Source organism: Nothoprocta perdicaria, unplaced genomic scaffold (assembly GCF_003342845.1).
Source record: "Nothoprocta perdicaria isolate Ctin4 unplaced genomic scaffold, notPer1 scaffold_18, whole genome shotgun sequence".
Taxonomy (NCBI): domain Eukaryota; kingdom Metazoa; phylum Chordata; class Aves; order Tinamiformes; family Tinamidae; genus Nothoprocta; species Nothoprocta perdicaria.
This window is the reverse complement of record NW_020454982.1, coordinates 4,633,353-4,660,204: the sequence shown is the minus strand read 5'-3', so window position 1 is coordinate 4,660,204 and position 26,852 is coordinate 4,633,353. Positions and strand designations below refer to the sequence as shown.

Below are 26,852 nucleotides of genomic sequence, written 5' to 3'. Positions count from 1 at the left end.
AGGGCATCTCTGCTGAACAGTTGACTTGCATTAGTCTCTTCTGTAGCAGCTATGGGTTCAGAGATCTCTAGTAAATCAGGGATTTATAGTAAATGAATCTTTCCTCTGCTGTAACAGTGGGGAGGAAATCAAGTAGCGCATCAGATTTTTTCTTCATCTTCCCAGCGCTAGTTTTGGAATAATCAACAGAATCAATAGTTATTTTCTCATTCTACAGCTTTTGAGAATATTGAAGTGAATAAAGTGCTAAAATAATATATACAAGAAATCAAGGAATATAATTTTGGAGTCCACATTCTTTATAAAGTACAGCTTCAAGGAAGTCAAATAATAGCTGCCATTTCCCAAAGAAGCTGTGCCTACATCTAAATAACTTTCTGTAAGAATTGCCCAACAAGCAACAATCAATGAAAGGAAATAAATTGGAATGCAAAGGAGGATCTTAGCCGAGTTGTTCATTTTAGTTCTAGGGAGTTTTTTTCCATACCAATCTAACAGTGAAGAGGCAAAATTTCACATACACACGGTTGCTCTGTATCAGAATAATTACTTTTACCAACTGCGCAACGTCGGTTTGTGTTTGGATACTTCAATAACTACTGTAGGTAGTAACAGTATAGATTCTGCTTGTAGTGTACTGAAGTTAAGGTACACCAAGTATCCTAAAAGTTAAGATACACCAAGTATCCCTAAAGTAGTTGTATAGAAAGATGCACTTTTTCCTTGGAAAAAAAAGATATGCAAATGTGTGTGTGTGTATATACCTCTATAGGTCTCTTTAAGAGCTACAGGATTTCCATATATGCATGTATATATACATATATATACACACTCATAGATATGTAAACATGTGCATGATTTTTCCATGGAAAAACTACATCAACATATTCATAGAAATGTAGTCAATCTTACACTTTGTCAAAATCATACCTTCTAAAATAAGTAGTCCTTTTCTCTGCTAAATAATGACCATGGTTTATACCTGACCAAAGGACAGAAATCAATTGGCAATGTTGTATTGCCCTTTTTAAAATAAATCCAAAATGCTCTGCAACCTATTTATTATAAATGGCAATTCAATTGATTAAGGTGAACAGAGCTATACACCAGAGAATTCTGCACTTATGTGGCTGACACATTGCTCCAAACAAGTAGGAGCTCTTCGTTATTGCTTTTTTCTATTCTTCTCATGTCACTATAGTAATTGCAGAGCTGTGGTTGCTATAGCAAAAATGATTAATCCTCCGTTGTTGTCTGTATGCTAGCAGAGGCTTTTTGAAGGATCTACTGGTACTGTCTTTAGTGGCAATTGTAGATGTTGGATGACATTCTGATAATTAATTATATTTAGGGATAGTTCTAATAGTTTGTGATTTGAAATAGTTCAAAATAGTTATATTCATTAAAGAAAGCTAAGGATTTCTGTGGAACATGCTTGAAATGAGACCAGTTATTTCTGAATAGCAAGATTCATGTGAACTGTATTTTGAACACCCAAACCTAAAGATTTTTTCTTACTGCATTGAAAATTAACAGAATATGTCTTTAAAGGAGTATCCTAGAAGCAAGTAGCATGGAATGTTGTGCTCTCCATCTAGCAGGAATTCATTTTTGCTGACAGTGTTATAACCAATACTGAGCTGTGCAGTTGATTTAGCAGAAACTTATAAATTATCCCCTGTCAGATCTGATGTACATATTGAATTGTTTGGTTCCTTGGTCTGTGGCTTTGCTTAGTTTAGGCTGTGTAACTTGTTGCAGCTTGTACATATAGAGAACCAGTCATAAATTGGTTGTTCAAATTCGACTAGTTAATACTGTCTACAACATCCTTCTAAGTAAATAGGACAAAACTCTCACTTTCTGAGAGTAAGATGTAGCTGACTCCACCTGGGTTCTTTAATTTTTATTCGTAGTTTTCTTAGCTGTTCCTGGGACTCAGTATGTCTGATGAACAGACATAGTCCGCATTTTCAAGTTTGCATTTGCAATGCAAAGATACTTACTTTTGACACATCATCGATTAGGATTACTTAAATTCTTCCTTTTTAGAGACCTGAACTCAAATTTTTCTGATGTTTAAAATTCAGTTACCCAACTAGAAATTCTAAAAATAATATCCCTTGTAATTTCCTCTACCTAGTGATTGCTTTCAAGCATATTAATTTGAATATATATAATCATATAACATACTTAAATGATATAAATTTTCATTCTTCTAGAACGAAATGGTAGGTCCTTTTTGCTAGTTGAGTATGTTTAAACAGAATACCTGAGATTTCCTAATCTTAGTCTTTGCAGCCTTTTGTTGTACTGTGCAAGTGGATTTTGAGGAAAGGTTCTTGGATAAAGTAATTTTGATTATTTTGGAGCTGACAAGATCTTACATACACTGTTTTTTGCCTGCAGAGTTCTGTTTCTATTTTGTAGCTTTTAGTTTTGTATCTGAACTTCTTATATCATCTGAGTTTTCATTAATTTTTTCCTTCTCTCAGAATCTCATATCCTCAGATATAGTAGCTCTGTGTGAAAGACAAGTTTTTAATAATGCATTTCAGTAAATAACCTCTTTAGAAAGCAGTTGTCCTTTGAGTACAGTGTTGTTAAAATCTGCTAGTGGCCCTGTAGTCGGCAGAAGGACTCTTTTAGAGCCTTAAGGTGCAAGATGATGATATTTCTGTGTTGGAAGCACTCTGCATATGAGAACTCTTCTCACTGCCATCAATTTTGGGTGAAACATTAGGAAACCTGATGCTACTGAAGAAATCTGCAAACTTTGGGAAGGAAAAAGCTGCTTTAGTGACAGATAGGCATCAATTAATCTGAAACAGTGGTGTATAGAGGTGTGCAAGTTAATTGCCACTTGTGTTTTGAGTCCACGAGGCATTAGACAAAGTTCACTTATAACCCTAGAGAAGCTGTGTGGTCAGGCGTTGTGGTTGCTCTTTCCACAGTGCAAGGTAGTTGGAAGTTTCAACTTAATCTACAGGAGAAATTTCAACCTAACTCGTGTGGTGTGCCGGAGGGGCTTCTTGTATATAAACTCCTCTCCTTTTCCTTCTTGGTTTCCAGTAAATACTCCCTTTTAAAGCCTTGTTTCCATTGAAGATTGCAGTCCTCATGCCCGCCCGCTTGTGCAGCTTGCTGGCAAGCTCTGCTGCGGTGGCTTTCTTGCAGTGCACAGGTTAATATGGATATGGACAGACTTAAAAGCAGGATTGATCTGCTGTGAAAGAGAGTGTTCTGAGGGCTTTCTAAAATGTCCATAGAACTTTGAGTCATCTTTAAAAGCTCTTTACATCTGTTTTTTGAAGTTGTGATTCACATTTTCTAAAAGCAGCTGACACTGATTCGTTTTATAATACATAATTATCTTAGTAATTTATGATAATTATCACTGTCATGACCATCTCCTTGAACACCTAAAGGCAGAGTGTAACAAAAGAATTCTAATCATTTTACTACTTCAGAAGACAAATTTAGTTAATCAGCTTTCAGATGAACCATTATTTTGTTTGAATATCAAGCTCACTTGTGCTGGTTGTCTTTTTTCCTGTCCTGAAAGAGTATTGTTTTGAACACTGCTCTGGGAGGTCTTTTTCCCCCTTATTTTACTACTAGTCATCAGAAATTGAAACGAAAGGCTCATGAGGAAGGAAAATGAGGACTGGGCAAAGTAGTGAGTGAGGAATGTGAGCAAACTCTAAGCATGAGGTAACAAAGTAGGTAGAGCGGCATGAGGATGCACCATGTTAAATGGGGTTGCTCTGTGCTTACTTGAGCTTCAAATCATTAACAGCATCTTGCTTTATGTTGTGCTCTGATGAAGATTTTCTGCCCCTCCTCACCTTTCTGCAAGCATCTGTGCAGGTTGCTCTGGTGAAAGGCCTGGAACAGGACAGGGCCCAGGGCTAGTTGCTGCACATTAGTGCTGCACATTAGTACTGCATTTCGAGTGTATAACACATTTAATAAGTGTGTTGTTGTTAATCTCATTTATAAGCTTTACTCTTTTTCCTTTCTGCTCTCAAAGTTACTTTTAGAACAGATTGAAAAGATCTGAACTTTTTTGCAAGTGTGACATTCATAATGAAAATTAAAACTTTATCTGCAAGTAATTTTTTTTCATACAGTCCCTCCATGCGAGTTGTACTCCCAGGGCTTCAGTGGATTTGTAGCAGCGTGCAGGCATGGGTTAAATGTTGGAAAGACTTTGTGCCTGTGAGTTTTGTTTGCAATGCAGTGAATAGTCAGTGGTAATCGTTCTCATGTGATTTGTAGTTATCTAGGACTGCTAATTTTATCTTTACGCATTTTTTACATAAGTACAAATTTGCAACTGATGAGTATGTGAAACAGTTCTTTTCTTCCTCCTTTTCTACTGCCTATAAAACTTGATTTTTATTAATAATATTTTTTTAGTGAAACATTCAAACCAGAATCATGTGTTAAGAACATGATACCTAACAATCAAGCTTTTATTTGTACATGGAGCTTGCGCTAAATTGAGAGGTGCTAGCAAAGAACATCTTGAGTCCAGAGTCTGTTTAATCACAAATAAGGCTAAGTGGGATTTCTACCAATTTGAACAGAGATCATGTAATATTTATGCTATAATAGAAAGATAGACTAGTAGACACTATAGCTGAGTCAGGATAACAGATGGTCTCCAGAAATAGATGCTATGACTAGTTCCAAAACCTGACTCCCTAAGTCACTATTTGTGTTAGGATGAAACTGCAAATCAAATTTACGCTTGTATGGGTTTTCAGTGCTGTTTGTTTGACAAAATGAAGTCATTTCATTTGAGGACATTCAGATGGAAAACAAAATTGCCTGAGCCACAGAACCATACAAAAATGCATACAAACTACAGGCACTTTCAACAAACTGTTAATATGCGTCTTGAAAGGAAAAGGACATTCTTTTTGTGATGATAAGTTTTATAATGATCGTATTTATTAAAAAAAGAAATTTGTGTGTGTGTGCGCGTGTTAGTATGGATGTCAGGTTTCAGCAAGACATAGGTTGAAGAAAATTATTAAAGCAATGTTACACAAAGTATCTTTTCTTAATAATTTGAAACTAGCATAACTTGTTTCAGCTGGTCTGGTGAATTCATCCCATGGTTGTCACCAACCTAATATTCATTATTAAGCCCAGCAGAACTTCACATTCATGTTTTCACCTGTGGAAGCCTAATTGAGCTGGAACAAATGTGCTAATGATACTCCTTTTTCATTTCTGCCTTCCTATTTCCTTGTGGAGGAATTTAAATTTAAAGTTTAGAGGTAAAAGTTAAAGGATATTTATTTAAATGGAAAATTAAACCAAGCATGAAGATGAGAGGAAAGCTAGTAAGTCAGAACAAAGTAGCATTGTGAGTGCATGGCAAGTGCATGGTAAGTTAGTTGTTAGAGAAAAAGAGCTCTTTCAGGAGCCCTGCTGGGTTTGGTGTGTGGTCTTCAAGATCTGTAGGTAGCGTTGGGCCAAGAGAGAGCTGGAGGAGAGCCCCACAGACTCCATCTTCAGGATTTTTCTTGCCTTTTTTACATAGGAACTTTTTGTCTTACAAGTATGCTGTAACACAATAGTTACAGTTGCATCTTACTGATCTATTTTTTAACAATTAGGTTCTTAATACATATTTTACACATTAATTGAAGGGAAAATGCATCTAAACATGAGCCACTGACAAAAATTACCCAAAGCTGACCTGTAGATTTTGATCAAAAGGAATAGGGAAACCACTTCTAGTAAGAAGTATGTATCATATTGGTTTTGGTTGCAGGGCAATAATATGCATGTTAACGTGTATTTACCTGCTGCTCATTCTTTGATTGTTTTCATCAAATCCTACTTTTGCAGAGGTATGGCACTTAACCAGAACAGCACATCTTTGTTAGGTTCTGACTGCTTATCTGATTCAGTGAAGGGTCCATCCATTTCCTGCCCTATTAGTCTTCAAAGCTGCTTCGCTTGCTCTTGTCAATACGCTGCAGCATTGCTGAACATTAATTACCAAGGCTAACAAATTGAGTTATCGCTTTACCAAGATGAATGTTGGCAATTTAAGTAGAATAAAATGTTTGTATTCTCTTCTGCTCTATAGCTTAATTTAAAATGAGAACAACCTTGTCATTATCCCTTTATAACTAACCGAGAGCAGGAGAAGAGTTAATATTTGAAGGTTCTTTGTTCTCATCATTTATTGAAAACCTTCTAAAATGACTTTAGGCTGAAATTTCTGAAGAAAAGTGATTAGAAGATTATGTCTTAATTTAAATTTTATATTTTAAAAGACACCTACATTTCTGCAGTTTAATTTTGTTCTATCAATATCTTCAATATTTCCATACTTTATAATTTGCAAATTAAAGAGTTCCTCCATTTTAAGTTTAGAAACAGCCTGCAGTCTATATACTTCTTATGCTAGTGCATGTAAGCAAAAAATTAAAATTAGTAACCTGATTTAATTGTTCTGCCCAAATGATGCAGAAAGGAAACAAACAGCTGCATGCAGCAGATGGTCTGTAGGGAGTAACTAAAGGTGACAGTCTGACTTTATTACCTGGAGTCATTTGAGGTTGTCTAATATATTCATTGTCCCCCCACCCCATTCTGCTTGCTGTTTCCCAGCTTCCTTGCACACACATTAAACCTCGTCTATATTATGTGTCAAAATGGCTTTAACAAAGATGATTTTCAAAAAAAAGACCCAAATTAGAGGAGAGCTTACAAAGGTGAAGGAGTTTTGAAGGTCTTCATCCGATTTTTCACATTCTAAAATAGTTGATCATTTGAAAACAGAATTTCTGATTTTGAATATATACAGTTGACGATTGTTTTTCTCTTTGACAGATGGGGATGGACAAAGTGAACATCTCTTACCAGTCTGTGAAGATCCTAAATGTCAAAAAAGTGCCATCTACTTATCTAAGCTGGGAATGGATCAGGTATTTTGAGTTTGGAATTGTAAAGATGAAGGCAAATATCGTGTTTACATAGGATCAGAAAAAAATATGAGAAAGGAAAACATTTTAAGGATTTCAGTAAAGAATGAACTTTCTTTACAGAGAAGACTACAAGATAGATTACAAGAGAGATTTTCTTTTGCTCTATCTAAATTATTTCTGGTGGAAAAGGTAACTATTTTGGAATCTGTACAATCGATAATTCTCCTTAAGAAACTGTGGATGCTTCTAATGAGTCTTTTTCTTGCAATGCAGAACGTTGCATTCTAAGCAGCATAGCTGCCCTAGCACTAGATCAAAAATAAGTTTGTGATCAAGAGCTGGAAACAGATTTAGTGAATGCAAATGAGCTTCTTTTGACTTAAGTTAGAGAGCTGAGTAAGAAAAGAAACCTGTCAAGGTTGACCAGCCCACACATCTCACCCTCCATTTTCTGTATACCTTTGTTATTTACTCATTAAATATATTTTCCAGATATCAAGTTTCTGGGCTTAAATACCGTTTTTAAGCATGTAATGTTTAAAAAAAAATGTGTTTTGGAGGTTATATTTCCAACCGTGTATACAAAGACTTACTTATAGTATGTATTTTCAAACTTCTACTTCAATTAAACTACTTTAGAATCTTTTGTTGAAGAAACTTGCACTTATTTTGAGAGACGTGTATGTAATTTATGAAACACACTAGCAGATGGTGACATGTTTTAAGGCATATGCTAATCTATTTAAGTATTTACAGTACTTAGAGCTTTGCATTATTATGAAGTTGCACTTTAAAACAAGTTAACCTAAAAGCTGTTTGATGTTTTAATAAATGTTTTTATAAACTCATATTCTGCAGTTTTACATACAAAAATCTATAAGATGCATCATGTTTCTAATTTTCTTGTGCATTATTGATTATTCCCTTAGCGAGAAGTTAAAAGCAGAAATTTTAGCATTAAAAGTATGCTCTATATTTTAGAATTTATGGGTAAAAGTATTAAAAACTTAAGGAACAGTACATATTTCGGTAAGTTGGTTCTTATAAGGGTCTGCAGCTCATATTTATGGTGAAGATGTGTTTAAAAAAGATTTAAAAGGTTAAAAAATCTTTTTGTTTATTCTTGGAAATACAATATTACAGTTGGGTTTGATTATATGCCATGGATTTTGTGTAATGTAAATAGATGCTTAATTTATGATATATATTTTACTTTGTAGTAAAAGGGAGGGATCACTGACTTTTGTTTAGTGTGTTTTGTTCATTAGCTCCCTGTAATTTGCACCTTAATCTCATTTTTGAGTAAATGGAGAAGAATTTAGCATGAATGCCTTACATTGCAAGTTTTCCATTTAATAAAGCACTAAATTTAATTACTTACTCTTGATAATATATGAAAGATATCCAAGACTTTCTATTTAAATTAATTCTCAGTGAAAGTAAGTTCATCATGAAAATCAACCACACATGAACCTCATGTACCCCTGTAAGATGCAAAGCTGTTATTTCAGAGTAGTGGGGGGTTGGAATTAAGCTAAAGCTACACTATGTGTTGCTCATGACACATTTCTAGGAAGGTGTGGGTCACAGGCATGATATCAGTGTGTTGCCAAAAGCAAGTCTTTTATTTTAACCTGCTGGGAAGTGACATGGTATGTAGACAGTTTTTCTGCTCCTTCAGTATGTCATGTGTTGATAGAGGTTAGCTATTGAATTACTAACCCGTTAGATTTTTAACATACCGCTTTTGATATTCTCATTGCTATATTTAGTTCATCTACTTTGCAATTTCACTGTGTAATTTCAATTTTACAATAATTTCCCAGATAATGACACTTGATGAATTAAAAATCAGCAGGCCAATGTTAGTATCTTATTTTTAAAAGTGCAGAATCTAAAAGATTCTCATCATGCTAGAAGAAAGTATATAGAAGTATTGAGTCACCTCGAAACTTTAAAATAATTTTCTCTGCATATTTTTAGAATGACTTTTTAATTAAAAATGGCAATACCAAATCACATTCATTTGTTCTGGCTTTCTCGAAGATTATATATAGCACATTTTTCTCTTGTACTGTTAGACTAGTCTAGAAGAGATGAAGTTATTTCTTGTAAAAGTTACCTTTTCAGTTCCATAACCATGGAAAATAGCAGTTGCTTCATTCATGTGTCTGCAATTACTTCTGCATGCTGTACGTTTTGTTCAGAGAGAAGGAACCTGCTTTTCAGGAGATTCGGGCTCTTCTCTGCCCGTATTCATTTGAAAGTGGTATGTTTTTATTTCATTTAATTTGATCATCTGCAAAATCCAGTTACCTGACTTTGAGTCAGTGACCTGACTTCTGAGCTTTGATTAAATAAGTTAATCTTCGTGCGGGATGATCAACTTCACATGAAGACAGGCTGCAACCAATCCTGTCATGTAATGTTCATGTAATCCATTAAAAGTTTTGAAGGAGAACTAAGGAGCAATTGTGAGGCACAGTGTGTTTCAGCAAGGTGATGGTATCTCGTGTGGAGCAGCTTGAGATTTAGTCACAGTGTGCAGGAAACAGAGAGATTGGAAGCCCAGTATAGAAAAAGAAGTTGATGTTATATATCCGTTATCTCCCTTCAGTTTTTGGTGGTGAAACCAAATGTACAACAGCTAATACATTTGTGTGGTATTGCCCGGGCATGATGTGTGGCGATGGGAAGCATGCATGTCTTGTAGTTCTGAGCACCTGCAGTAAGGAGTCGTATGGGGTGGTGTGTGAATTATAGCTACACGGGGGCAAACTTCGGGTTTGTTGCTCTAGTGGGACCTGGTTCGAGTTCATGTCTGTCAGTCTGCAATAAATTTACTTTTTATGATATCTTTGGCACAGCTGGCTAGATACTTGAAAGCCAGGCAGTTCTAAGAGAATTATTTCAAGGGCTAGGTTCTTTCAGCATAGATTGTAATTTATTTAATGATTTAATTATTATAAGTATTAGAAGTTAATCTCATCTGTTTTCTCTCTTTGGATGGTGAGACCAAAGTAAAGGCCAGAGAAGAACATATGAGGTTTAAGGAGATACAATCCTACTAAAAGTTTTTTTAAAAGCAAATGTTTCCATAGCAACAGCAAATTTGCCATCGAACCTGAAATAGAAACCCACATGCTGTTCTGCCCGTGGCTAGTGTTAGGTGAGTATAAAGAAATTTGAGGTGTCCTGCAGTAACTATAAGCTCAACTGCTGGCTGGTTCAGCTCGCGCCTCAGTTCTGAATGTTCAGCCGAGTTCTCCACCAGCCTGGTTGTGACGTCCCCGATATCACTTCCTGTGGCACGTTTGGGGGCTCTGATGTTCTTAGAGGTGGCTAATGATCTTCTAATTCCTGGTATTACATACGGATTTTCTTTCATTTCCTTCCTGAAGTGAATGGCATCATTTCAGTCCTGTCATTTGAGAGCTTCTTTGGGTGCCCGAGGGCCCTCCTAGCCTGTCTGTGCCGTAGAAGGGCTGCGGTTGCAGCTGCGCCCACCTTGCAGGCTAGGAAGTCTGGAGTGCAGAACCAGGCAGCGTGTCCGACAACTGTGGGTCTTGGACATGGTCCCTAGGCTAGTGATGTGTCTGGCAGCACTGGTGAGCTGCTGCAGGTGGTCACTGCAAGCAGTTTTCCTAATTCCTCTCTAACATCTTAGAAAGGGGCTGGGAAGATTTTTTTTTCCTGCTTTTTTAATAAATCCCATATTCTGCAAGATCCTTTCATCATCGCTGGGTTGCCAGGCTTTCTCAGAGCAGCTGTGTGGTTGTTAGCCATATTCTGGCATCAAAAAAAAAAAAAAGGAAAAATTTCTTCCCTTAGTTACCCTCTTCTATGTTAAAGCAGTATTGAGGCCCTCTCTTTTGGGCTTTGATCATCTGTCCTGTGCTGTAATGGAATCTACTTAGCTTATTTTTATGAGAATAGCTGCTCATAAAAGAGTTACCACAGCCATATGTGGAATTCAGATGACCTCAGTATGTCCGGAGCACTTTGCACATCCTGAAACTCCTGCTTTTTTTCTGCGTGTACAGCTCAGCCCTAGGGTGCATTTGCAGCAGAGGGGGTCACGCAGCCTCCAGTGGTGGGGCCGGTTCTTCCAGCCGCTTTTGACAGTCAGCATCGTCAGGATGCACAAGCGCCCGTGTTGAGAAGGGCACCCTGGCATTGCCAGGAAACGTGCTGGGTGAGAGCAGCCACCGCATGCGGCTCCCACCTCTGTCGGGGCAGCAGCCAGATGAGGCTCCACACGCTGCCGGCTCTGTGGCCGGGCCACAGGCTCCTGAGATGCACCAGGTCACTGTTCTGGTTCAACAAAGGAGTTTCCTTGGATTTCTCTGAACTCTGTGTTCATTTAAATATTTTTAGTTATGCTCTTTCCATTTTACAGTCTGTTTTTTTTTTTTTCCATCTAAATTAGGTAACAGAAATCATATGATCACAGGACCCCCAAAATAGCTCTGCATGTCCTCATTATATCCACTGAATTGTATCTTACAGTAAAAAAAAAAAAAAAAAGCCCTTTTTCCAACTAAAATAGTAACAACAAACATGAAGCTTCAAGTAATTGTCTAGATGATCAAATACATAAGAAATAGCAAATTTGTAATATTGACAAATATATTCTTGTTTTTACCTTCTGAACTGAAGTACATATCTCCGAGGCACATGATCTTACATGCCCTATGTTGCATAATACCGGTATTTATAATAGAATAAGTTTCACTGAAAACATGGATTGCTTTGTGAATTAAAACTGTCAGAGTAAATTACATATGATGTCAGAATCTATTCTGGTCACAGGTAAGACAAAACTGTTGCTTTGAAATGTTCTGTAACTGTTACTATATACACCCATATATAATGAACCCGTGCACGAACCCACAGGTGGTTCAGTAAGAAATATAAATTTTAGTTTGTAGATGCAGAAGGGTGATGATTAGTAGCAAGAGGCCGTGTTTTGGTCTTGTTTACCTGTTATATGCCGGTGTTTCACTATAGCCCTCTTGGCTGTAAGATATTTTTTATGGAATATTCTTTGTGTAGAGTCAGAACAGAATGCAAATTTGGATTTACTCCAAAAAAATCATTTTAAATTTAGTTTCTTTAAAATTATGTTATGCTATCTGGGAACATTTAGGAAACATTTCATGGATATAATTGGATATTATTGCAATGACTCTTTGTGCAAATGATACAATGTAAACTAAAAGCTATATTATACTTCATGGTTCTGATTTCAATCAGTGTTTTTGAAAATTACACTATTTTGCAATAATAGTGTTTATCTGTCTTCTGACTGACAAGTGAGTGCTAGGAAATCTGTGCCTTTGAAAAAATTCTGTCAGGTCGAGAGCCTTTTTCTGCTTTCTGTTTTTTTCCTTAGATTTTTTTACAAACCTTTGGCAGCTCACAATAGACAGAAGGATGTTGACAAATCACAGAAGGAAGTATGTTTAATTTCAACTTTGGGTTTTCAGGCACTGAATAATCATCATTAGTGTTGATCATCTTAGTGGTTCAAACGTTTTAATTGATAGAGGCAGAGATGTGGGCCGTATGGTGCCTGACAGAGCTGCTGCAGACTTTGAAGCTGTCTGTGATGTCCAGAGTTGACCTTAGTGCACATTTCCAGTAATTTTGCAGATTGCTCTAACAGGTATGAAGGTGCATATAATCTCAAGGGACTAGTCAGTGTCACACAAAATCACCCCATGGCAGGAATTTTGCTGATTACTGGATTGTGTTAAATGAGGGTCTCTCCATATCAAGAAATGATGCTGTCAAGCTCTCCTGCAATAAACCACTCTCTCTTTGATAGTGAGCTTCTTAGCCCTTTTGAACTTCAAGAGTGATGTAAAGAGTAACCTGTATTATAGGGAAGAGGCTTTGCTGGGTTGCAAGTGAAATGCAGTGTAATTTATAATCAGGAACTGTTACCTGCTTTGTGCAAGGATCTTATTCTCATTCTTTAAACAACTGAATCAAGTCTTAGATGAGAGACATTTAAGATGATGTCAAGTGCTGTTCAAGTTGGTGATAGGGATCCTTTAGGCTGGCACCCTTCAGTCCTTTTGAAGGCATTGTCTGCTAGTTGATACATAAAAATACTTCTGGCTTTAAAAATGCCACAGAATTTTTCTGTAACATTGAAATGTTAACCCTGGTACTTCAGCTTCATACCAACTTGCGAAATTAGTTTGATTTTAATTAAGATAAATTTCTGTTTATCACCTCTGCAGCACTTTGTGGAACATAAGTGTGGATATATTTTATTTCTTGTCCTAGAGAAACTGCACTCTGCATTTCCCTTATACTTTGAAATTGACACTGGAATATTCATTCCTTATCCAGCAGTTCAGTGTCTAATGCTGCTGGGTGGGGATTTGAGGAGTCAAAGCTCTTGAACTTCTAAATATCCATAAATCATAGAATCATTTAAGTAGAAAAGGACTTCAGAAAGTCCTTTAGGGACCTTTAGGTAGTGTCAGCACTGATTCAGACCAGGTTTGGTAATGTCAGCACTGATTCAGACCAGGTTTGGTAAGGTCAGCACTGATTCAGACCATGGTCCAGACCATTCAGACCATTAGGATTTTGTTGATAAGGATTTTGAAAACCTTCAGGAACAGATATGTTCCAGTCTGTCTGGGTCCCTCTCCTGGTATTACCCTCAGAGCATTTTTTTTACCGCATTATATCCAGTTGCAACCTTCCTTCTTTTAATGTGACCCCAGTCCTTTGTTCTGCTGCCATGTATCTCATGCATCTGAGCAGAGACCTTCTCTCCATCTTTTCAGTTACTTCCTTAGGGCAGTAGAAGGCTGCTATTGTGTCTCCCCAAAGAAGTTCTCTCTCTGTATCCCTCATCTTCTCCTTGTAGTTTGTACAGTGTATGTGGTACAGTCTCCAGGCTGGAGGTACAGTCTCCAGGCTGGCAGGTAAACCACCGCAGCGGTTTACCCCCAAGCACAGGACTTTACATTTGTCCTTGCTGAACCCTATGCGGTTTCCATTTGCCCATTTTTGCCTCTCTAGGTGCCCTCTGCATGACAGTCATGTCCTCCAGCCTCCTGACTGCCCAGCCTCCCCGCTCTGCTGTTGGGCACAGGTTTAATGCAGGTGCATCTCAACTGCTCTTCTAGGCCCTTAATGCTGCCTGTGGCTTGAAACTGCAAGAAAAGCAGAGGGACTCAGGAGCTCAAGGCCTGGTGGTTTGGGCTCGCCTACACTTAAAAAAATAATTTGGACTCCAGGCAAATGTGAATTTCTGTGAAGCTATTCCATAATCACCGTACACTGGGCATGCTCTAGAACACAAGTGCCCTATTATTTCAATCCTGTCTATTCATTCTCTTCTGGAATAACTTACTGCATAGGAAGGATTTCAAATGAGAATTTTCATTTAGTGACATAGTTAAGAAAGAAACCTTATTTTTTTATGTTATGTCCTCTGTGGAAGTTTGTAAATGGTTATTGAGAATTTTGATGCAGCATACAATAGTTGGCTGTTTTAAAGATGACTTTTGATAAATTAATTTCCTTACCTGGATTTTTTTTTTGTTTTTGTTTACAGTGGGTTCCAGTCTTGCAAGACTTCAGAAATAAGGACACGCTTTGGGGCTTTGTACCATACGAAAAGGACAGCTCTTCAGCAGCAGTTTCATTTCCAATTACACTTCACATTGGAGATTATAATATGGATGGCTACCCAGATGCTCTTGCTATACTAAGGAACACATCTGGAAGGTAAGGATGAAATCTTTGAGTTTTGTAAATGAATATCTTGTGTCATATTTGCTTAAGAGCTCAGAATACAACTCGGCCTGTTTGTTCTTCTCATCCTTTCACAGAAAGGATGCCCAGTTCACAGCAGCTGGGAGTCACCTGGTATTAAGCAGTTCAGAATTGTTCCCGATTTACTGTAGCTCAGTCAGTAAAACTAGTCTGTGCTCGTGAACATTTCCAGAAATCAATTTGGCCTTTTTGGTCTTTGTGAATTCTAACATATATTAAAAGGAGACGCTTGTGTCAGTGGCAAGGAGTTTGTAGTTTTGCAAGAAACAGAGCAAGAGATTCTTTCAGGGAGCACCCTGTGCAAAACAGCAAAGCCTGTGGTGATTATGTCTGAAGACAGTTCTTCCAAATTTAGCATATTAACATTTGCTGTCATAATCTCACAACATCTCAGCAATCGCTGAACTACTGAAAACCTGATATCTAGGTTGCAGGCAGGAATTACATGTGCTGTCACTGGAATAGATACCACAGTGCTTAACAACCTAGAAGGAAAGTGAACATTTCTTAGACTTAATCTTCTTTCTTAATGTTCCTCCTCCCTTTCTTCAGTTCGTCTTCCCTACCCGTTGTCTTGCCCCAGCCTAGTGTTAGGCAGGAGTGGGCATCTGTGCTGTTACCCAGCAAGGGGTGTTATACAGCATGTAGCGGGTGTCTGGATGAGACACAGGCCTGTGCCAAGCTGCACGTACTGCTCAGCCACAGGATGAACCTAGCCTGCTGCTCACAAAGGAGAAGCCGGGCAGGCAGCTCCAGCATGGTCACCTTGTCTTTTTCTTGAACTGAAGCTGCATGTTCTCATGTCAATTTGTGCTTGGCAGTAAAAATGATGAATAGAGTTGTCTTAAGAACATCCTTCATAGCTCCAAAGAACGGGCAGGATCTGCACACCAGGCCGTGGCCAGGCTAGAGGTCAGTTTGATGCTGTGCAGTTCAGGGTTCCCAACATCTGAAGAGACATAAGATTATCTGTGCTATTTCCTTTTTCTTTCTTGTGTTATCTACAATAGAAGGAATTTTAATCAATACCTTACAGAGTCTGAGTGCCTGTCATACTGAGGTCGTTAATGAACACTTGCACAGTGTACTACAGGGCAAAATAAGTCAAGTATTTTATACCAGTTGATTTTGTATTTGGCACCTACCATCTGTATTGTGTTTCAGATGAACACATAGCTTATAACTGGAATTAATACTCGGTGAGGATTAGAACTGAAGAGCTCACTTTAGTGTTTAAAACAGAATATAGACAGAATTTAGGTGCTTGCACCTAATAAATTAGTCCAGGTCCTCTAGTACTTCCAACACCAGAGTCCTCGCACACATTTCGAGTTAAGGTGTTCTTTAGATACATAGCTAAAACCCACCACAGTGTGGAGGCTCCGCTCCGCCCATGGCACTGGGATTCAGCGGCAGGGCAGCGAGCGCCCAGCTCTGCCCTGGCCCTCCGGCTTTAGCCCACGGGCACAGCAGCCAATCCCACTCACATGCAGCAGAGCAGAGGGAGGAGGTGCTGCTGCTGCCCAGAGCTTGCACAGGTGAAGCTGGAGCGCCCCGGCCCCGCATGCCACGCATGCCACGCTGTCGTGCTTGGTAGCCCTTTTTCTCAGCTGGAAGTTTGTTTGTGGAACACTTGCTGTTCAGCGGGCCTTGAATAAAGGCTTTAAATAGTCTGACGAGCAGATTAGAGCCAAGGTCTTTCCTTTTCTGCTGAGATACTACAGCACTGAAATTACAAAGTTGTTCTCTTTGTTCGTACTTAGGCTCTATATGGTATCTTCTGTGCTACCTGCTGTGTCTGTACCCTGACACTGTAGGGCACTTTGCGAAGGTATGAAGACTTCAGAAGTGTTTTTTTGTTTTTTTAAGTTGCATTATCCTTCAAAATTATTAGTTGCCTCCCTCCTCTGATTGGTATACAGTAATAATAATATTGTAATATCAAAAAGTTTTATATGGCTAGAAATACTCTTAAAGCCTAGGAGGTCATCTCTCATTGCAATGAATACGCGTACTTTAAGCCTTACTTCTGAAATTGTTCAATTGGATGTCTCTTTAACTTGGCTTGGAAACTTGATTTCAAAGTTATACATAGCCAGACATAAGGACAGAAGGCTCTAGCACAAGATTGGACAGGCTGCAAAAGGGGAATTCAGAGAGCTGAAGTCTAGAGGAGAAAAGAAAGAGGATCTAAGCTAAGAGTTGAGAAATACATTGCTTGTTAACACTATATTTTTCTAGTATTATTTGTAGAAAAATAATGGAAAGAGACTCCTATTTTTGGATGGAGATGAAACTTGCATTTTTAATTTCTGCTTTTATTGTCACTTTGACAATAATATTAAATCATTGTTTCTGAGACACTTAAGCAAATACTTCTCTTCAAAATCTGTAACTGGGTCATAGAGTCCAGAGAATTAAAACAGTGTGGAAATTAAATTAAAAGCCCTTCTTGGATTAGAGCAAATAAAAAGGAAAACCTTATTTAATTGATTTTAAACACTTCTGGATCAAGCTATTTATTTTTCCTTCTCTGAAGCTTTTCATACTACATCTACAGATCTAATTACAGTGATTGATTACTGTGATTAAATGATAAAACCATTTTTATGCACTCTTGACCTCAATCTGTGCTGTAGCCTAGGAAGTCAAGCTTCTAATTGCTATCTCTAACTTAAAGGAGGCAGAAAGCATTTTATTCATCTGGAAGTATACTGATCTGTGATAATGGAGGAATACAATTAAAATCAATTATATGCTTTTACCATAATGTTGGAAACATTCACAGACTGAGTTTTTAAAACTCCCTGCAAGACACTGAAATTAGATTATTTTAAGAATTACTTTGGTCTTGTGTCCTTTCAGGTGAATAAGTTAAGAAAATGATGAATTATATTCTTATATAATATATTCTTATAACTGCATTAATGCCAGTCTGTTTAATCTCCTGCCATATCCTGTTAATTTTGAATAAAAGCATGAAATATACGGAGAGCATGGATAAATTCCTTATTAACAGCAACCAGAAAGGAGTCTTGTGGGTGCTTGAAGTGTGCTGGGGGTTTGAATCCAGGCTATAAATACTAACAAGTGAAGCCATTAAATTCTCAGTAAATTCCTACCTATTATGAATTCTTTTAACTTCTGACTTAAGTCAAAACCTGCATATTAGAATGCCAGTCCACAGGCTTTTCTTTAGGCTGCATAAGTATATGATTTTTTCTTCTCCCTACTTATGACCGAATTAGAAATTTTTAAGTGTCTTGAATGATGATATCTAAAGGAACTTTATCAGTAGTTTTTTATTGGTTCATCTCTGCTTGCTAACTTATTTAAATGTACTCATTTTTCTGCATTTTAGTTTTCAATAGAGTAGTAACATGGAAAGCATAAGGACTGCAGGTGAATCTGTAATGCACGTATTTTTGCTACTTAGAATAGATTTTGCTTGACCACTTGTTTTAGATGTTGAAATTAAATGCTAGCAATTACCACCTTGTATTACAAATATCTTCTAAGGAAGTCTGTTTTCAGTGCGGTTTTTTGGTTAAAAAAAAGAGCCCTTAGACTGGTCAAACGCAGTAGCAGTGTATGTTGAAATACAGCACCTTTCTGACACTAGTGGTAAGTAACAGGAAGGACCAGAAGTGGCAGCTCAACAAGATTTAAACATTAGAATGAAAACCTTGGACAAAATATCATTTTTCATGGTATTCACACTTAGTTTTAAGATATATATGTTTTAATGCTTTGCATGACTCCACTTGAAATTATTTTTCTTTGGCAGGCTTATTTCTTCCTAAAGCCATTGATAGTTGCGATTTGTCAGAAGGCAGCCTGGCTAGCGGGCTTCTAGAAAATTTAGGGCCAAAAAGCAGCCTCTGATTTAGCAAATCTAAAATGTAGAGGCCAGTTCAATGGCAGTGAATGTTTGCAGCAAGATATTAGTCATTTAGCTGTCCTAGCAGTCAGTGTAAATTAAACAGCCAGAAACTGACAGATAAGAGATGTATGAAATTAAGCAGTAAATATTTAATTCCAAGCACAAAGCAATATGTTAAAAAGAGACTCAGATAGAAGTATGTCTTTGGCTTTCAGCTTTGCCTGTAGCAGCAGGGCCTTGCTAAGGAGTGGAGGCCCCCATGCCGCGGGGCCGGGCGCTCCCCACAGCTGCCGCGGAGCCAGGGCCTCCGCTCAAGCCGTGCGGGGGCTGCTGCCCTCCGGTCTCGTGCGCTGGCATCGCTCGGCCTCTGCTCGGCCCCTGCTCCATGTCACAGACAAACTGATTTATATCAACTGCCACACATTACTGTAACAGGAGAATGTTGATTTAATGTTAGCAGTGTAATGCAGCCTATCTTCATGCGACATTTGGGTGTACTGTATATAGATTTGCTAGTATGTTATTACACGTTTTTTTCTTCTTCTGTTTCTTTTTGTTGTTTCTTTTTTGTTTTATTTGAGCATAGCACACCTGAAAGCCTAGGTGGCATTTTAAAACACTAAGGCTGTTTATATACAGGTATAGCTTGAAGGCTACAAGTACCTTGTATCTTATGTGCATGTATTTTGAGGCAGAAACAACTGATATTTCAGCAGTGTTAGTTGACTAATGCTAACAAATTAGCAAATGTCCAAATTCAGATGCTAACATCAGGATACAGTTTTCCAAATTTTGAAAGAGCTGGCAAGATTAGGCCAGGAACATGGAGAAATTAAGACTCAAATATGAATAACTAGAGAGCTGAAAACAAGCCTGTAACTTCCTTGTTCCTGACCACACTTCTGGTCCTGGCCCTTCTCAGAAGGGGGAACTGAGGGTGGGGAAAACCCCTGCGCTGCTCTTGGGCTACAGCATTTCCATGGAAGCCACAGGTCTCCTCAGATCCTGCCGCTCCAAATGGTGCTTTCTAAAGATGCTTTTAGAGGAAATAAAAGTGTGGTGTTGAGTGCTGGTGTAGAATAGAAAATACTTTGAAGCTATCAGTAAAATAAAAGGCAAGGAATTGCTTCTGAAATAGACAAGAAATAAGGCTCAGCTTTTAATTAGAAAGCTAACACAGCTAGCGTAGGAGCTGGGAAGCAAATCCCCGTGCTTGCAGCCAAGTGAGACTTTCTGCAAGTTCCACTTAAAAACTCTTCTCTAAAAAGAGCTTGATATTGCAAGCTCAGACCTTTCCTAGCTCATATTTCTCACCAATAGTAGTAGTTTTTGTTCACTTTAGGAATGCATTATTTTTATGTTTGATATAAATTAAACAATTTTGTTTGATATAAATCAAACAATCTGCAAATTCCTAATAGTAATAACTCTGACTCTTAACAGATTGTAAACTCTATATGACTTCTCACAAAGGTGAAGGTAGCCTGTGTATAGGTGTGGTTACCATTTATAGCACAATCTGGGACCTGTTAATTCTGCAGGCAAGTTTGCCCTTCTGTTTAAGGGGCTTGGCGGAGACCAGGGGTGTTAGCAGGAAATGAAGCTTCCTGGTGCAGTGCGTTTCCCAACAGCCAGGCCCTGCTCTGTAGGGCTTCTGCACAGCCCTGCTCCCTGGCACAGCAGATGATACAGGGTGTTGATGCCGAAGGGTGAAAAATACTGGCATTTACCATTTTATTAATAGCTTCCTATTTTCTCCTGTTTCAGTTGATGCTATGTTATTGTTTGTCCATTTTGAGGTCTTTTTAAAGTCATCAAATGAACGCTATCAAGAAAAGGAAATTATAAAATTACTGTAATAAACTTCTCACGTCTAACCATCCACAAGGTTTATAGTTTAGACTTGAATTATAATTTATATGTACACTATAATGTGAACTTGAAAATCGGGTGCCATTTAAATAATTAGCATATAATCTTTTCCAGCAGTTAAGAAAATATGATTTTAAAGAAAGTGCCTGTATAAAATTTCCTGCAAGTTTAAAAGACAGGCAAGTGGTGCATGGGCGTCGTAAAGAAGGGAAACTGAAACAAGGTGTTTAGCCCAAATTGTCACCTTACCTTGTAGTTGTTAAATGGTACCTGTATAATGTATAAAATACATAAAATGAATGAGAGCGCTTAGTAACTTTGAGTTATCGTTACACAGTTTCAGTTTTTGATAAACAAAATATCTCAAATATTGTAGATAATTTAATTTGCTTTTGGCTGGACCTTAATACATTGCTGCTTCTTACAGCAAAACCGTAAAAAGTGAGTTGGGATAAAACTTTTGATCAAATACAGAGCATAGGAGAAAAGTAAGGGCCTCATTTGTATACCTCACTCAGAAGCTCAAGAAATGCAGTTATAAGGTGTGAATGAAATGTCAAATCCTGCCTTTTTACTGTCACCATGTGTTGGAGAAAGCAGACTCCTACTGAAACCAGGCAAAACCAGTCCCCGGCCTGGCACAGCGGAGAGCTTCTCGGGGAAGTGTTTTGCCCTTCTCCAACTCTGCCTCAGATGGAGGCAGCAGAAACATGAATAGCATGGGATATAATTCTTAGAGCAGCAAATTATCTGAGATATACCACAGAAACACAGGCATAAAAGATAAGCTTTCCTTGTGGGAAATGCTACAGGTGCTGCAGGGTGGGCAGGCTGGGGTTTGCACCATCCCTAAGCATGAGAGGTCCTTAAGCTATAGTTCTCGCTTGCCTCCTTGTTCCAGGATCAGAGCTTTTCGCCCTGTTCTGTTCCTTGTATGTCAGCAAGCATCTAATTTAGTTTATTTTGTCTTATTTTTACTGTGGTAGTAGGTATTTTTTTTGCTTTGACAATGGAAAGCTGATACACTGATAGAGATTTGGGTTAGCCTTGAATCTGTGCAAGGAAAAAAATCATGTGTAAGAGAATTTATTAATGGAGATGATATGGGGAGAGCCTGTCATAAAATAATGAAAATGCACTGTCACTTTTTAAGCAGCATTTAAGATGAAGGACCAAGGAAGGATTAAGAAAATGGCAGATAAATGTACTTGTCTCAGAATAAAGTAAGAATATGTTGGGTCTTTTGAGCAGATGATTAAGGAAACAATTCCTGCTGATTTGGACCCATTTATTTAGTGTACTCATTGGTTTAAATCAAGTGTTATATATTGGCTGTAATTCTGCTTGTAAAATTAATGCAAGTGTTCATGAATTTGAAGTGTCTAGTGGCTGCTAGCCTTTTTTATATGATACTTAGCTTCATTAGGCTCAAATTATTTATTTACAATACTTTTATAATGCCTGTTACTTAGACTTCTTAAAGCAAATAATGGTATCTGTTGTTGTGCATATTTGTTTTCCAGCAACCAGCAAGCATTTTTACTTGAAAACGTCCCATGCAATAACGTGAGCTGCAAGAGCGTACGTCGCATGTTCAAAGTTTACTGGGAGCTCTCGGATCTCAATCAAATCAAGGACGCAGTGGTGGCCACCTTCTTTGATATATACGAAGATGTGAGTTGAGCTCTTGCTGCTGCAGCCCACCTGGGTCCCTGTACTTTAATTTCAACATTTTTTTTTTCCTCTTTTCCTCAACCTCAGGGGATCTTGGATATCATTGTACTAAGCAAAGGCAACGTCAGTAAGGATTTCGCTATCCATACATTAAAAAACAACTTTGAAGCAGATGCCTATTTTGTTAAAGTTATTGGTAAGTGATCACCATAAAATCAAATCAAAATAAGACGTTGCAAGGAATGTGAATATTTGATGCTCTGCGTATGAGAATAATGCCCTGTGTGTGATAATGCTAGAAAAGAGAAAACATCATGGAGACCTTAAAGATTGCAGAAATCTGCAACATTATATAGCATCTTCTTTGTTTTCAAAGTCATTTTTGCTTTCAAAGGTTTTCTTTGGAGTTTTATTTTAGTGTACTTAAATTCACAGTATTTCTGTCAACTATTTTCAATATTCTGGTTGTTTTTAATGTCAGTTTTGACCAGCATGTCTTTTTAAATAAGTGTTTATTGTCTCTGTGTGATTTTGATTTTACAGGAAGGCATGCCGTCTTTCTCTGCTAACTAGAGGCAATTTAAATCTTTGCTTTCATGCTGGAGCTTTCCTTCTCCCCATCGGCATCCTAGCAAAACTCCAAAGGCAGATATTAGGTCTCAAAAACTCATCTCTCAGCTGGCTTCTGCAGGGAAAAATGAGAACTATCGAGTGTCTAAAAATATGAGCTATAAGGAGAGCAGTGTAACGGAGTCATTCAGCCTAAAAGAGAAACGTACAGAAGCTCCGAGTCCTCAGGACACAATCATTTCCTGCAGAGCTGGGGGAAGTGTGTTATATAGGAGGATAGGAGAGAAAGTTACAGACTTAAATTATACACAGCGAATAGTAGGAATGCCATCTTAAATGATGGATTATGTAGTACTAGTGTAAATTTCCTGGAGAAGCTGCAGAGTTAACCATGTTAGATATTCTTAGGAATTTAGAAATGATGCAGTGTTTGTAATAATTAAGAGAAAGCATTGTATTGGATGGACTCCCTTCAGCCCCTAGTAAAGTTCTGTGAATCTTCTGCACAGCGTATTATGTGAGGAGGTAAATGAAGGAAATGTCAATATAAAAATGCCATTATACCTATATGTACCTGTCTTTCAACTTTTTCGTTTTTGATTTTTCACACCTGAAAATATTTGGGATTGGAGGAAGATTAGCTCATTAATTGCTATTTGGAGAAAAAAAAGTTAGTCATGCTTACACACACACTGTAATTACACCAAAAGGAACCAGAAGAAATTTCAGGAATATTGACTTGAATGAAAATGGGTCTTTTTTGTCCCCAGCGGCTGCCCTGTAATCTTGCCTATTTTCAGAAACAGAGGCAAGACACAGCAGCCAAATGCCTTATTTTCATCTGCCCTGTGAGTAGTTGCAATATTTTCTTTTCAGGCAGAGACTTGTGCCCGTTCCTCACACATCTGTCATCTCAAGCTCACTTCACTGTAGTTTTCTTAATCATTTGGAAATGCCATCTAGTGCAAAAAAGGGTGGCTCCATTCCAGTGCCCTTTTGCATGGTGTATTTTGCTTATTCTTTGTGATCTGTTCCAAGAGCCAGTTTGTTTCCATGTGTGAGTCAATTTGTTGTTTTCAACCTAATACGCCGCATGGCACAGAACACCTCTTACCACAGAAGCTCCTAATGGCAATTAATATGGCACAGGGATGCCAATTAATTACAGCCTTGGCTTACAAGGCTTGAGTTAGATTGTGACATTTAGGATGGAGATAATTAGGTCTTGAACTTGCCCCACCATTTTCTGACAGACTGCAAAGGTCCTGAACTCGAGCTCTTTACCTGTCCGTCTGCCTTGAATTTTGAGAGACAGTAAAACATGAAATGCTTAAGTGAGCTCATAAGGAAAAAAATGAACTGTTTTTGTACCTTGGACAGTTACATTTGCTTTCATGTTAGTTGTATGCACATAATCCATTTTATGCTGATGTTTTGCACATTTAAGATAAATAGGATTGCAGCTGCTATGGGAGCTGATGTATTTTTCACTTTCTCCTTAGTTAGGGCTTTATTCCTTCTCCGATCGATTACACTGGTTTGTTATGTTGATGGAAGCCTCATTTTAAATAATTCTGTATTTGAGTAGTGTAGCTCACATGAGAGTGTAGAAAATCTTGCAGAGGAGAAAAAAAAAGAAAAAACACTACTATATTAGATTGTTGTGTGATATTTTGGTCGGGAAAGGAGCAGTTTGCAACACAATTTTTCATTTGTTCAGTGTACATATAACTTGAAAATCAGAGCAAACATTTTTGGCACCCTTGCAAGGTTTGAGTATTTTTGCATATATAGAAACCCCAGAAAATGGCAATTAATGAGTGGTCTAAAACTTTTTTTTTTTTTTTTACTGTAATAAGGGGGAGATCATTTCCAGTGAGACATGCTTTCTGCCAGTTGGTGTGTCATTAAATTCATTGCCAATTATTTGGCATATGGACAATGAGAGCAGTTTTGTTCATTATAACTAATGCCAGATGTACTTGATCAGAATATTTGTTCCAGTACTAAAATTGCAGTGTGCAGTTTTGCATCAAAACAGAAATGCTCCGTGTCCATTGGCGTGCAGACCTCTGTCTAATATGTAAGACATAGTTGGTAACTAAATTCTATCTGTAGATACAGACGTAGTCCTCAAACTGTGCTTTGTCACTCCATTATCTTACCTGCCCAGATATTTTCTGATCCTTTTTTTGGGGCTTTATAAAAATATTAGATGTTTCTGTAGTTGGCACCCCAGGGTTTGTAATTGCAAACAGAAACAAGAGAGTTGTGGCGGTTGCTCAGAGGTGCTGGGCAGCCCGGGAGGGCTCCGTGCACCAAGGCAGCCCCAGCTCCCGAGGCCTCTGCCCACGGGCTGGTGCCGCAGCGGAAGGGCCGGGGGTGATGGAGCTGCCTGGCCGGGCACCGCGTGTCTGCACCTCGTAGAAAGCGCCTCGATGACACGTTCCCATTTTTTCTTTCAGGCGTTTTAGTACTGATGTCTTTATTTTACTGTTTACTGCAACAGGGTGTCCTGGGTTATGGAATAAATGGTTTTCACTGTCCCTCATTTAGCTGATTATAAATAAGCATTTAACAGATTTCTGTAATTCAACTGTTTTTTCCAAGCCACATTTTAAAATGTGCAATTGAACAGCTGTTATAGGCCGTATGTGTTAAGCACCATTATACACATCTGCTAATAGTTTAGAGTTTATAGAATAAACAATGCTTTTTTCCCACAGTTTGTTACAACTTTTAAAAATTTATTTCTATCAGATTCTAAGGCTAAAACTTGTATATAAGAAAAAGACCTTCCTAACCTTTTCACCAATTAAAACAGTAAAGCTAAATCTCTACCAAATTTTTATTAATGGATAGACTTGCAGGATAATGAATAAAGTGTAAGGTGCACTATTTCTAACATATGTTTTAATTGGAATTTCTTTAAGCGGCAAATCTCCCCTTTTGAAGCTGGTTCCAAATAGGTGTGCTAAAACCCGAGCAGCTGATTGATTCCAGCCAAGCAGTGTACTTCAAAGAGAGCAGGAGTTCTTTCATGCCTCAACATAAGGGGTATAGCGGTAACTTTTGTATGTATGTTAATGGCTACATGACACTTAATAATCTTGAATCAATTGCCAAGGTCATACTTGTGAAATGGCTTGTTAGTATAAAAACTGCAAACTAAATTTTTGTTTTTCCGCAGTTCTCAGTGGCCTCTGTTCTAATGACTGCCCTCGGAAAATCACAGTAAGTCTAGTTATAACTGCACATTACAATTTAGCTTCCAAACCAGGCTGGGGTCTCATTACACGGAGAGCCGTCCATATAACTGAGAGGGCTCCTGCCCGGAGGAACGTGTCACACACATCACAAACGACCACGTTCTGCACATTTCAAACCCAAGGATTTTTATAATTTTCTTGGGGAGGAGCTCAGCGGGTGCCTCTTGCAGCCCCATTTTCCACTTGGCGTTCCAGGGGCTGGATGCAGCAGATAGCAGCAAGACCCCTGTACGCCACAGGCTGCGCCTGCTGCCGTGTCCCGCTGTGGGCAGGCGCAACGGCCAGGCCAAACCAGGAGCTGCTGCAGAGCCGCTGCTGGGCGGCACAGAACACACTGCAGCGAGCAGCAGGAGGCTGCAGCCAGCGACGGACGGGAGAGAATCCCAGTTCTGATGGTTGGGTAGATTTACCACGTCTGAAAGCAGTGGAGTTCCTCCTCAATTACTTGAACTATCTCCCTCACCCACCCACTACGTAATTACTCCCTCCAAAGAAATTATTTAAAATAGATAGTGCCATTTGACAAGAGTTCTTTATTCAGTCACTTTCATTAAGTAAAACATGGCTAAATAATGGTAACAGAATTTTGGGTTTTTTTTCAAAGTTTGTGTGGGACTGAGTAGTGTTGCCTTCTTCCTGAGTACCAATTAATTTCATGCCTGACAAAAAGAAAGTAAGTTTCCCTTTATCTGCCCAAACTGAACCAGCAGATCCACTGCCTACATACTGGGTCCTGCCAGAGCACTGCAGAAGAGCAGGGTGATGAAGACAGGAGAACTCGGCACGTGAAGGACAGGGCCAGAAAGTTTTGTTTGTCTCTGA

At 38.3% G+C, this 26,852-nt stretch overlaps 1 protein-coding gene across 1 annotated transcript in view; it reads left to right on the top strand.

The window, feature by feature from the left end:
• Positions 1–26,852, top strand: part of ITFG1 (integrin alpha FG-GAP repeat containing 1) — a 71,095-nt gene that overhangs the window by 23,927 nt on the left and 20,316 nt on the right. The window contains exons 9-13 of the mRNA XM_026036480.1: positions 6,862–6,956; positions 14,542–14,714; positions 22,041–22,191; positions 22,279–22,387; positions 25,952–25,995. Coding sequence (XP_025892265.1) covers positions 6,862–6,956; positions 14,542–14,714; positions 22,041–22,191; positions 22,279–22,387; positions 25,952–25,995 — 572 coding nt within the window. The remainder of the gene's footprint in view (positions 1–6,861; positions 6,957–14,541; positions 14,715–22,040; positions 22,192–22,278; positions 22,388–25,951; positions 25,996–26,852) is intronic.